The 12,687-nt window shown below is 45.3% G+C and overlaps 1 protein-coding gene across 1 annotated transcript in view; it reads left to right on the top strand.

Annotated features, from left to right (window-relative positions):
• Positions 1-12,687, top strand: part of HASPIN (histone H3 associated protein kinase) — a 1,280,677-nt gene that overhangs the window by 1,183,940 nt on the left and 84,050 nt on the right. The window contains exon 12 of the mRNA XM_044063451.1: positions 11,047-11,149. Within this exon, the coding sequence (XP_043919386.1) occupies positions 11,047-11,149 (103 nt within the window). The remainder of the gene's footprint in view (positions 1-11,046; positions 11,150-12,687) is intronic.

The raw sequence follows: 12,687 nt of genomic DNA, 5'->3' as shown, positions 1-12,687 counted from the left end.
ACTTAGTGCCTACCACCCCTTTTACCTTTGGGATTCTACCCATCTGTTATGACTGCAGCTGTATGCACGATGAACATAGTACAGTTTTGTACCTACCATAAATGTAGATGTTCGAGTGCTAATACAGCTGCAGTCCAGGTTTCCCTCGCTCCATACCCTCTCGGGACAGGCCTTATGACAAACATCTCCTCATACAACCTGATTGGGGTATTCTTTTATGGTGTATTTGCTGGCACACTACTGTTTTTTGATTATATTGCATTGCGTTATTACATAAGTTTATGTTTTGCCTTCCTTCTGGGGGCACCTGACATCTGTGGCAAGAAAAACTGAAGAAAATGGCATCTGCTGGTTCTTTTATACCCCTGCCGCACTGACGTCAGGGAAGAAGCGACGACAACCGACGCCGGACCTAGACTTTGGAATTCGGCCGACCGAAGACCCGCCTGACGGCAGGATAACCCATCTGTTATGACTGCAGCTGTATTAGCACTCCAACATCTACATTTATGGTAGGTACAAAACTGTACTTTGTCTCTGGGGGGAGGGATATATAGGGTGGTTATACAGATACATTTTTGTTTACTTGAAGGAGGGATAGAAGTAATTCAGCTTTGCCAAATTTGGGATAGGTTTGGAGTAATGGGTGACAGAGGGATAAGGAGTAAAGGAGACTGACACCTCCCCCTTTCTTGTGTGTTATATCATTTCTGATAATACAATAGTTGAGTGGAGTAAGTTCTGAATCTTTTATGTGCAGTTTAAGCCAGGTTTCAGTGATGGAAAGAATATTGGGTTTGTTGTGGAGAAGCCAGACGTGGATGTTTGGGATTTTATTACATATGCTTTGGGCATTTAGTGAAGGGATATAACAGCTGGTTTTGGAGGAAGAGATGGGGAGGGAGAGATGTGAGTAAGAGGGACCAGGGTTTGGGTGCATGTCCCAGAGGCAAGGATAGAGATAAAATGGTGTATGTGGGAGAAGAGGTATTTAAGTTGTTTAGTATGTGGTTTATAAGTTGTGGAGTTTAAGATGGGGCTGGTAAGAATTGTAGTAGTAGTTTGGTGGTGTATGGTAAGAGTTTATAGGTGAAGAGCAAAATGTTAATGTTATTGAGGGAGTAGAGGTTAGGGGATATGCAGATGGAAGAATGTGTGTGCTGTAAAGGCGATGAGATGGTTGTGTGAAATGGGCGAGTGTGATTGGTATAAAGAGGTCTGGTGAGATAGTGTATGTAGGATAGGGAGATTAACGATAGTATTAGAGTTATAAAAGTTACTAGTTTGATAGGCATGTTGTTTATATTAGATGAGACTTGGGGTAAGTTTAAGTGGTGGAGGTATATGGATAGCTATATTAACAAGTGTAGATTTAGTGGAGTTAGAGGGTGGAGTAGAAGTAAGGGTTGGTCTAGTCAGAGCAATTAAATTATAGGAAACTGGAATAACAAAACAATTTGGGTTTTTCGGGGGGGGGGCAACCCCACCCCCTTGCACCCCCCAGAGTTGTATATACCAACTCAGAGATCACACAACAATAGAGAAAAAAAAAATCAGACTCCACTGTCAGTGACCGTAATTTTGGTGAACAGCACTCGCTGTCTTTGCGTTACCCAAAATTATCTTCAATGACGTGCTCCTGTCTTGCTTGCCTATTAACAGTAGATGTTCATAGAACACACTGCCTTATCGGCAGTACCTTCCCACCATCCTGTTTTGTTGGATGCATATAGTTAATTGTTAAGAGTTACCACTGAGTTTTGCTTAGCAGCCTTTTTTGTGGCTTGTGTGTGTGTGGCTTTTGATTTGGAACAGTAGGTGTTCACAAAACTTGTGATCTGATGATGTCAGTCTTTATTCGTTTTTGACAAATGGGACTCTGTTCTGACCCTCAGAACTGGCTCAGCCGTTACAAAGCTCATGCCAGCCAAAAACTCTCGAGCTGAGACTCTACCCACAGTGCCCCTCTCTCCATTATCCCAGAACTCGTTCATAGGTGTTTACTAGGCTAATGACCACAAGGGCCTTTTTAAGCCTAACTATGCATCCCAAATCTCTGACAAGTTCTGATACCCTTGATAAGTGTAAGCATGGGTCTGGGAGATATGAACCATTTACAGGTTACTTGTGTCCATTGCCGCTCTGTCAGCAAGACGCTTCAGCCGTTGCTGTCAGGTAAGTCTTTAAAAAAATTTTATTCTACTAATTCTTTGTACTTTTCTGCTATCTATACAATTATAATATATATACACACACACACTCATATATATCCTTTTATACAGTGTACTTTATAATTTTTTTGCCAACTGTGTGTGTGTTTGAATTCTCTACCCCGTACTTCTGGTAATCTTCGTTACCATTGTTGGTAACCCCTCTCCCGCCTTCTTACCTTTTGCGATAATTCTTAGTGCCATCATTGGTACTTCCTTCCTTTCTTTCTTTCTCTAGTACCCTTAGGTATTTTCTCCACTACCATTACTGGTAGAACTCCTCCTATCATTGGTGTGGGCATGTTTTGGTGCGTTTAAGTTGTTTCCTTAGACACTGTTTGTCAAAATGGCGGAAAAACAGAAAGGCACTTCTGGATTTACAGTGCCTAGACTATAGAAGAAAGATGCCCAATTCCGATGGGCATCTTTTGTGTGTTTGTTGCCTAGGAGCTCCACATCTCGACCAAGACTGCGACATCTACCAGGCCTTTAGTAACTGGGCCTTGGTCGAGCATTGTAATAAGCTCATTTTGAAGGTCTTGTTGAAAACTAGTTTTAGTGAAGCATTGTCCAAGACTGACCTCCCCTCCTAAGTCGGATCCTATCATAAAGAAGAACCACTCGGTACCTGTGTCCCGTGTGGCACCAATGGCTCAAAAACATAAGACTACGGTTCCAACTGCCTTCACGGAACCAAAAGCAAAGGTACTGAAGTTACAACTTCAAGAATCCTCTGCTCCAACTACTGCTACTACTGTGGCTTTGGCACCAGCACCGGCATCTTTAGTTTCTGGTTTGGTGCCAACTTCTCCAGTGGCACATCAGCAGGCTCTGCCCACCCCCTCAGTGCCAAATCCAGATCCGAATTTCCTTCCCAGGGAGAGGTATTCACAATTCCTAGACCCCTTTGTGGGCCAGTTGCCCAGTCCTTCCTGGAACGTCCCCTGCAGGATTTTCAGTTCGATCCTCCAGGAGTATCTCTGAGGTAGTGAGTTTGATGGATCAGTTGTTGGCAGCCAGAGGTATTCCTGCTCCTTCTCAAGCCCATCTCCTTTCTGGAGTTGGGGTATCTTCTTCAAGGACTCTCCTACGTTATCTCCTCCTCTGATTTCCACTGGAGCTTCAGAGCCCAGCACTTCATTCCCTACAGTACCAGATGCCTTTGTGCTGTTAGGCATTCCAACCTCAGCACCAGATGTTGCTCTGACTTTTTTGGTTCCCTCCTCAGAACCAACAGATTCTCAGGGCCAAGACTCAGCTGCTGGTTCCGAGGGTCTTGGATCGGCTCCTATTTTTTATGCAGAATCGACCTTGGCTCTTGACTGTGTTGGTTGTGGGTCCTTCCCTGGCTCTTGCCTCAGGGGCAGACTCTGAGTGGCATGTGACCTCGGTTCCAAGCTCCCACTCCTCTTTGGGGTGGTCCTGCCTTTCAGGTTATGGAGAGAGCTTTACCCTCTGCAGGCTCCCAGCTGTTTTTTTTTTTTTTTTGCATCAGTGTGTCATATTGCCATATCTTCCGGTCCAGAGCTGACACCAGTCTCCACAACAGGACAGAGAGCACATGAAGCTTCAGTTTACCGATGGGATAAAGGGTCCCTCCTCTTCAGAGTCTTTCTCAGAGACCCCCACTGAGGGACCCCCTCGTAAGAAGACATGCAAGAGGAAGCACCTAGATTCCCCAGAAGAATCTGTCACCAAGGACATGGATTTCTATGAAGGGGGGAGGTTCCCCCTGGTAACCCCTGAAGATGTTTCCTTTGGAGACATCCTAGAGATCCTCAGAGGGGTAACTGGAAGGCCCAAGACCTAGTCTCAGAGGAATCCGTCTACTTGCAAGAGTTTGGTGCTCGACCATCTACTTCCCCACCCGCTGACAATCTCATTAAGCTGATTGCACAGTGGACTTGGAAGGCCTCTGATTCCATAGAGTCTATTCTCTGGAGAACAGACAAAATTCTTTCTCCACCAGAGGACCACCAGTATTGGTCCAAGGGTTTAGCAGTAGATGCCATGGTGATGGCGGCTGTCACCAAGAAGGAACTCTCCAATCAGAGTCCTTCTGTTGTTGTTTGTCTTTCGGCTTTTTCCCGGTGAGGGGTCGCCACAGTGGAATTCTGGTCCGCTAATGATTGGCAGTAGATTTTTTTACAAATGTCGAGGTGCCAGCTCGATGTTCAACCTTCAATGAAGGCACACCCATTTACGCATGTACAGTCTCCTAATCGGGAGTCTGGGACGATGGACAGATTTGGAAAGCTGGTCTATGCTCCATCGTCCTTCATACTCTGGTCTTTGAACTTTATGCACATTTTTCCAGACTCCAGAGAGATCTGATTGAGTTATTGAAGACTCTTACTGGAGCTGTCTAACAAGGTGCAAATAAGGTCACCTCTCAGCCACCCTGGAGTCTAAATCGAACCCGCCCATGTGGCTTATTGCACACGCAGGTGAAGGCATGACCAGAGCAGTGGGTTCCGGTGCTGCCATAAGACGCCATGCCTGGATGCACTTGTGTGCATCTGCAGAGCCCTTCAAGTCTTCCTTCATCAGTGCTCTTTTTGATGGATCATTTTTGTTCAGTCCCAGGGTGAAGGGCACACTAGTCAGGTGTGAAAAGGATGGAAAGACCCCTCTGCTGCGGGCATTCGTTTTTCTACTCCTCAGCGATCCTACTGCAGGAAACAGAGGAGTGATGTGGTTCAAAAAGTCCCAGGGGCCTTTTCAGGACACACTTGGTGGCAGCTCCACTCGGGCAGAGGGAGGAAGCTCAGACGGAAGACACTGACTGCCAGGCAGAGGTGGCCTGTGAAACCAGGGTTCCAGAGACTCTGTCTCTGGACAACCCTACCAGCACTCCTGAAAGGAGGCCCAATTGCTTTCCTCTGGAAGCAGTCAGGGGAAGACTCTCGCTGGACTCGACAGCCTGGCTACAAATGACCTCTGATACTTGGGTGCAGCGAATCATTACAAGAGGCTACCATGGGATCATAGGAGGTTACTAGGCTAATGGCCCTGGGGCCCTTACAAGCCTAGCCAAGAGTTTATCCCAAAAAAGAAACCTCAGTCAGCACTTGTCCCCCTGTCAGTGAGGGACACAGGTGGAACCCCTGGGACAGATTTGTGGTTTCTCATCCACTCATCAAGGTTGTGCTTGAAGAGGATCAGTAAGGTACTCTGTTTGACGTGTATGGGAAGTCTATTCCAGAGATGGGGCAGCCTCTGGGAGACGAACGTCTCTCTCCAGCAGGTTTTGTTGATGTCGCATGTTAGATTCTGGCCTTTTGAATGGGTAATGCACGAGGAGTTAGACTTACGGATATGGAGCATCTGTAGTAGGGCAGGGTCCGAGATTCCCTTATAGACGAGACACAGATCACCTCTGTGCAATATGTATGGTACCGAGTAGAGTGTTAGTGATTTGAGCCTGTCCACATAGGACAGGTGTTGGAGGCCATGGATTCTCTTTGTGAGGTATTTCTGTGGCCTTTCCAGTTTGTGCAGATGTTTGGACAGGTGCATACCAATTGGGGCATTATACTCACTTATTGGTCAATGAGGGAGGGGTATGGAGAGGTAATAACCTTTTTTCTGAATGCAGTCCCTTTATTTATGAGATGAATCAAGTAAAAGGCTTTTCTGACCAGTGCCCACTACATGATTGCTGAATGTGAGATTATCAGTCTGAGTAACCAGGTCTCAAACCACGTGTGTGTTTAGGGGGTTGCCATTAATGGGTAATCTTTACGGACCGTGTTTCTGCTAAATTGTATGATGATACATTCTTTTGCATTTAGCTTGAGGCCATGACTTTGCCACCAGTCATTAGTTGCTGAGAGGACCCTTTTGCAGTATGTTAACATCATTTGGGGAGTCAATGACAGCACCCAACTTACACTCGTCCACAAACTTGGTCAGCCACAGGCCTTTTGTCTTTGTCTGGACCTCTGACAAGTAGATGCCAAACAGTAGGAGTCCGAGGACAGATCCCTGGGGAACTCCACTAGTGACGGGTCTGCTATTGGAGGTGGAGGTGCCTATTTTTACCTTGATGGTCCTTTTGGTGAGCCAGTTAGCTACCCACCTGATGAGATAGGGATTTATGCCAAGTTGTGTTAGCTTTTCGATGATGCCAGAGTGGAGGATTGTGTCAAAAGCCTTGGCCAAGTCGAGGTAAGCTGTATGTACTGACTTTCCCTCATCCAGGGTTTTGGTGACAGTCTGAAAGAAGTCAGCCAGGTTCAATAGGAAAGATCTGTCCTTGACGAATCCGAACTGGGTGGGGTCAAGTGCTTGGAGATTGCCTATGTCCTTGTTTTTGAGATCAATAATAATACGCTCCATGGCTTTACAAATCAGATTTGTCAAGCTAATGGGACGATAGTTTCCAGGGACAGTAGTGGCACCACCTCTGTGCAAGGTGATGACAATGGCAGTTCTCCACTCTACTGGAATGAAGCCTGTACTTAGGCTTTGGTTGAATAGAGTCCTTAGTGGAGAAGCCAGTTCTTTCAGTGCTCAGTGGCGAAGCCAGTTCTTTCACCCTTCTCCCAAGATCTCTGAGAAAAATCCCAGATGTTCCACCCAGTCACTGGGACCAAGCAACCATAGAAGTTCAAAATCTGCTAGACAAAAGTCATCCAAGAAGTCCCACCAGACCAGATAGGATCCGGATTTTACTCCAGGTTCTTTTTAGTGCCAAAGACTGCAGGGGACTGGAGACTAATATTGGACCTCAGCCTTTTGAACAACTTTGTTCAGCAGCAAAATTCTGGATGGTCACGGTTCAGTCTGTTCTTCCCTTTCAAGGGAAAAATGATTGGATGTGCTGTAGAGACCTTCAAGACATGTATTACCACATAAAGACAGACAAATGCTCAAGAAGGTTTCTCTGCTTTTGGCTAGGGGCCAGTCATTACCAGTTCAGAGCACTGACCTTTGGCCTCACCACAGCCCCCAGGGTGTTCACCAAATGCATGGCAGCAGTCACGGTTCACGTGACATTACACAGATTCTGGGTGTTTCCTTATTTAGACGACTGGCTCCTCACCGCCCCTACCAGGCATCTACTGCTTCATGCCACAGACTTCATCATACACTTGTTCAGTACCCCGGGCATAGCAGTCAACTATGAAAAGTCACAGATGTCTCCCACTCAGGACCTAGAATTCATAGGAGCACACTTCAACACAGTTTCATGCATAGCTTCTCTACCCTTTCACAGGCTCCAAAAGATAAAGTCTCAAGTACAGCTCATTCTAGTAAAAAAACAAAGTGCCAACTCTACATGTTCTCCAAGCCCTAGGGTCCATGGTGGTGCCCATAACCTTAGTCCTATTGGCAAGACTTCATATGAGGATACTTCAATGGCTTCTGGCCTCCCAATGGTCCATATTTTGTCATCCGATGACTCACCCTATCTTAATAACAGGATGTTGCAAAAAGGATCTGTCCTGGTGGATGCAGTCAGAAGAAATCCTAATGTGCTGCCCCTTTGTTTCCCCGCAACCCAAGGCCATCATGACCACGTACACCTCCTAGATGGGGTGGGTGGAGGCATTATCTGGGAAGAACAGTCCAAGGCAATTGGCCTCCACAAGAGGCCAACTTACACATCAGTGTCCTGGAAATGAAAGCAGTGCTCCTAGCTTTGCAAGCCTTTCATTTACGATCCAGTCAGAAAACATGTCAGTGGTATATGGTATATCATCAAACAAGGGGGAACCAAATCCTATCCCCTTTGCCAGAAAGCTTTCCAGAATATGGCAATGGGTGATACCTTCCAACCGCTTTCTTGTGGCAATGCATATCCCGGGGAGTTCCGAGGTGATAGCAGACAAGCTGAGCAGACACATTCTACTGCCTCATGAGTGGTCTCTTAATCCCAAAGTGGCGAAGGAAATCTTTCGCCAATGGGGCCAGCCTTGCTGAGATCTCTCTGCCTCACCAATGAACAAGTGCAGCAGCTATGTTGCCCTAATCCCCCCTCAGGGGGAGTCCCAGAGAGATGCTCTCCTTCAAGATTGGCCCTCGCATCTCCTTCATGCCTTTCCTGCATTTCCTCTCATACCCCTCTTCCTAAAGAAAGCACGAAAGTTGCAAAGCAAAGTGATTCTCATTGGTGCCTTCTGGCCCATTCAAATTTGGTTTCCCTTTCTGGGGCCTCAATTAATTCACCAACCGTGGATTCTGGACCCAGTTCCAGGCCTACTGTCTCATCCGCAGGGATTAGTGCACCCAAATCCACACTCTCTCAAGCCCAAAGCTTGGTTCCTCCAATTCCAGTAATTGCCAGGCAGAATAACATAACTTCCTCAGTACAAAAGATTCTTCTGACCCTCCTATAGGCCTTCCACCAGGAGACTCTACTCTCGTAAATGGAAGAGATTTTCGGTTTGGGCCTCTGAAAACAATTTAGATCCCTTTTCGGCACCTGTTGAAAAAGTTTTGCAATTGTTAGTCACTCTGACCAAGGAGCTTCAGTTTCCACCATTAGTCCAGTTAGCAGCCATTTCCAATTTTCACAACGGCTATGACGACCATCCTCTAATTTCCCATCACCTGTGCAAGGTTTTTCTCAAAGGTGCTTTATGCCTAAAATCCTCGTACAGAGATCTCAGCTTCGTGGAATCTCACCTTGGTTTTGCAATCTTTAGTACTGCCTCCCTTTGAACCAGCAGCTACTTGCCATCTTAAATTCCCTCTGGAACTGTTTTTCTAGTAGCCATCACTTCCACAAGAAGAGTCTCTGAGATCCAGACATTATGTGCGAATCCCCCCCATAACATCTTTCATAAAGACAGGGTGTCATTGAGAACTAACCCTTCCTTTCTTCATAAGGTGGTCTCTGAATCCAATATTAATCAAACTATTGAATTACCAGTTTTCTTCCCCAAGTTTTCTAACATAGGTGAATATTGCTTACACTTACTGGATGTACATAGGCAACTACGTTTTTACCTGAACGGGACTTGAGTCCAGCAAATCAGATCAATTGTTGATTTCCTTTTCTGGTCCAAGGGTGGGGCAAGCTGTATCAAAAGTGACCTTATCGAAATGGCTGAAAGATTGTGTTACCTTTATTTATGCACATACCAACCATAAGTCACCTGCGCCTGTTAAAGTGCATTCAACTAGATCAGTTGCCACATCAGCAGTTTTTCGTTCAAAAGCTTCTATGGATGAAATTTGTTTAGCTGCAACTTGGGCTACTCCTCATACCTCTATCACTCATTACATATTGGATATAGTCTCCAGGGGAAGAGCATCCTTTGGTCTTGATGGTTCTCAGGAATATCCTTCCATAAGGCCACCCAGGAAGTAAAGTAGCTGGGGACTCTGTCCCATTTGTCAAGAATGAACAAAGATTGACAACATGAGATAAAGAAGTTATGTACTCACCATAACGTTCTATGTGTGTTGTGAATCTTCGTTCATTCTTGGCATCCCATCAACCTTCCCCCTCCTGTAGATTTCCTGGGGGATCAAAACCTTGTCCTTGGTTGTCATAGAGGTTTTACAATGGACGTTGCTTCTGCTTACAGTTACTGTGTATACTCTTGCTATTGTCTGCAAACTCGATCTGAGGTACTGGAGAGAGGGGTATTGTGGGTAGAGGCTTAGCTCGACAGTTTTTGGCTGGCCCAAGGTGTGTAACAGCTAAGGCAGTTCCAAGGATCTGAACTGAGTCCCATTCATCAAGAATGAATGAATATTGACAACACAGATAGAACGTTATGGTGAGTACATAACTTCTTTTTTTCATTTGTTCTTCCTGCTGGACCCTAGAAAACCAGAAAGCATCATGTCTGTGGGTTTAAAGGGCAGTCCTGGTCCTGCCAGGTGATTGGTCCTTTGCACCCATAGCCAGGCAGTGGGAGAAGCTTTGAGCTTTTTAGAGGGCCAGAGGGAGGAATGGTAGCAGGGCTCTGCTGCCCATATGCCAGCAATATAGTGTGTTCTACAAACATCTACTGTTACAAGTAAGTAGGACTTGATCAACTGTACTTTCTTTCCTTCTGGCTTTACTTGTGTATATAGTTACAAGTGCAAAGTTTGACTGTTGGTGGGAATTTACTTGTTGGCAATGTTCTTTCATTTACTTAGACGAATCTCTGCTTGACTTACAAAGTCATGTCTGACACAGCTCTGTTAGAAATGCTACATCTAAAGAAACCCCAATCCCTCCGAACCACACGCTCCAGAGACCTCAGTCTCATTACCACAATCAATAGAACATGCTGGAGGGACAGGTTCATAACCAAGAGACTGCCCATGGTATGGAATAGACTTCCCATACATGTCAAGCAGAGCACCTCACTGGCCCTCTTCAAGAGAAATCTTGATGAGTGGATGGGAAATAGAAAATTCACCCCAGGGATCACTCCAGTGACTAAGGTCGGGTGGCACGATGCCAGGGTAATCCTATAGGCTGGACTTGTAAAGGCCCAGAACCACTGGCCTAGAACACACCTATGAACCTATGGAGTGTAGTAGTAACATTTAAAGAAGTGAAGCTGGTGCAATGTAGTCTTGCACTTACATGGATAGGCTTGTTTGTAATGACATCATATGAGATGCTATAGCTCGCTACCATTATTTTCTTTCACAAAGAGGGGATGATACTGCTGAAGAAAAAGTCCAGCAGTCATGAAGCTAAGCCTATTGTTTATATTATTGCAATAGTTGCTCTTTTGATCTACTTTTTTCTGTTGAGTACCTTTACAGAATTGTATTTTCCAGTCTGAACAAAAGCAGGGATTAACTGCAGCATGTACTAATGTAGAATGTGTGATTTGGGTATAAGGCTGATGTTTCATTTAATTTAATCTTATTTTAGATGGCTTAACTGTGTTCTGCGATATGTCTGCTGACGAAGACCTTTTCAAAGGGGAAGGTGATTACCAGTTTGACATTTACAGAAAAATGAGAGAAGAAAACTTGTAAGTACATCTGCATCTTAGTGTTAAATAGCATATTGCAGAGTTGGTTTACTTTCATGTACCTCTGTTTTACTTGATGTCTGCTAGAGCTAGTGGTAACATGCACACATGCGCTCTTCATTTGTTTGCTTGATTAGTTCATGGAAACTCATCTGGTAGCTAACAAGTAAATTTTATAAACTGGCATAGGTGATTAGAGTAGGTAAAATGTATTTACAGGGATTTAAAACTCTAACAGCACAATATTTAGATGCAGTACATGAGTAATTTGGTAATAAATGTCTTCAGACAATCTCAACCAACAGATATATATTTCTTTTTAAATGTCCCACCACTAGATGCCACCACCTGATGGGGCTTCTTTGAGCAGTTCCATGGGATTTTCCCTCTGTATATAAAACACCATCTCAGTGCTAGATTCAGTGAATGTTCTTAGAGTTTCACTGTTGCAGTCCTGACTTGTGGGATTTCCTCTGCTGTGGAAGCCCTTGGCCAGCCCAACTACCAGAGTAAAAATCTCCCTTCCCCTAAGGCTGGCAGATGTTCTATCCTGAACCCAGTATGCTTGGGTATAAAGGGAGCAAGCTGATGCCATGACATCAGTTTTTCTTGCTGTTGGAGCCTGAGCAGTGTTGCAGTGTTTCAGTGTGTTGGTCCGCAGCAGAGAGAAGTCATCTAAAAACTATGTATCTCGTTGGGAACTCTCTTCTTACTTTAACCCGTGTCGGATAAGGTTAACAATTGTCTCTGCTGTGATAAGCAAATCCCACACTTTTCATACTTGGTGTGTCGCCTGCCTAGGACTGGATCATGAGGTCCCTAGTTGCTGTTTTTGGGCCTGTTTCAATTCTAGGAATACCAGGTGTAGGGCCGAATTCTTAGCTAGGCATCTTAGTCTGCCATCTACCTCGCATCGTCCAGTGGCATCCAGTCGTCCCGAGTTTGAGCGCCATAAGCATTGGAAAGACAGGGAAAAAAGACCCAAGCATAGGGCCTCTAATGGCAACCTTTCACCATCTGCCAGCTTCCTAAGGGTCACTATTGTTGAGGAAGGTGAGGCAGTTTCGCAGCCCCCTTTTGCGACCGAGGTGGTGGCACAGGCCTCTGTTGAGACCCATACATACTGTCAGTTCCCTTATCTTCTGCACAGACCTTGGTTTTCAGTCTTTGGTCCAGAGTTGCTCTGAAGACTTCGGTTTCTGACTGGTGGTCTTTTACCAGCAACGTTCTTTTAAGGTGTATGCCTGCATTGGTTGTTCCTTACAAAGAGACTGGCATCAGGATTGCAGATGTACCTTGGCCCAAGGCCAGAGATGCCTCTAAGAAGGAATCTACCTCAGGTCCAATGCCTATACCTACCGGCTCCTATGCACAGGGATATTTGAGGAGGGACCCTTTCATACTTCTTTTGAAGATTAAGATTCTGAAGAGAATCTTGCTTCAGCTTCACCTCCTGAAGACATCATGTTTGGGGAAACACTCCATGTCATGAGGGAACATTTCCAGTGGCAGATAAAGTACAGTTTTGTACCTACCAT

Source organism: Protopterus annectens, chromosome 2.part1 (assembly GCF_019279795.1).
Source record: "Protopterus annectens isolate FY-2018-M chromosome 2.part1, PAN1.0, whole genome shotgun sequence".
NCBI classification, from domain to species: domain Eukaryota; kingdom Metazoa; phylum Chordata; order Ceratodontiformes; family Protopteridae; genus Protopterus; species Protopterus annectens.
This window is presented reverse-complemented; position numbering and strand designations above follow the sequence as displayed.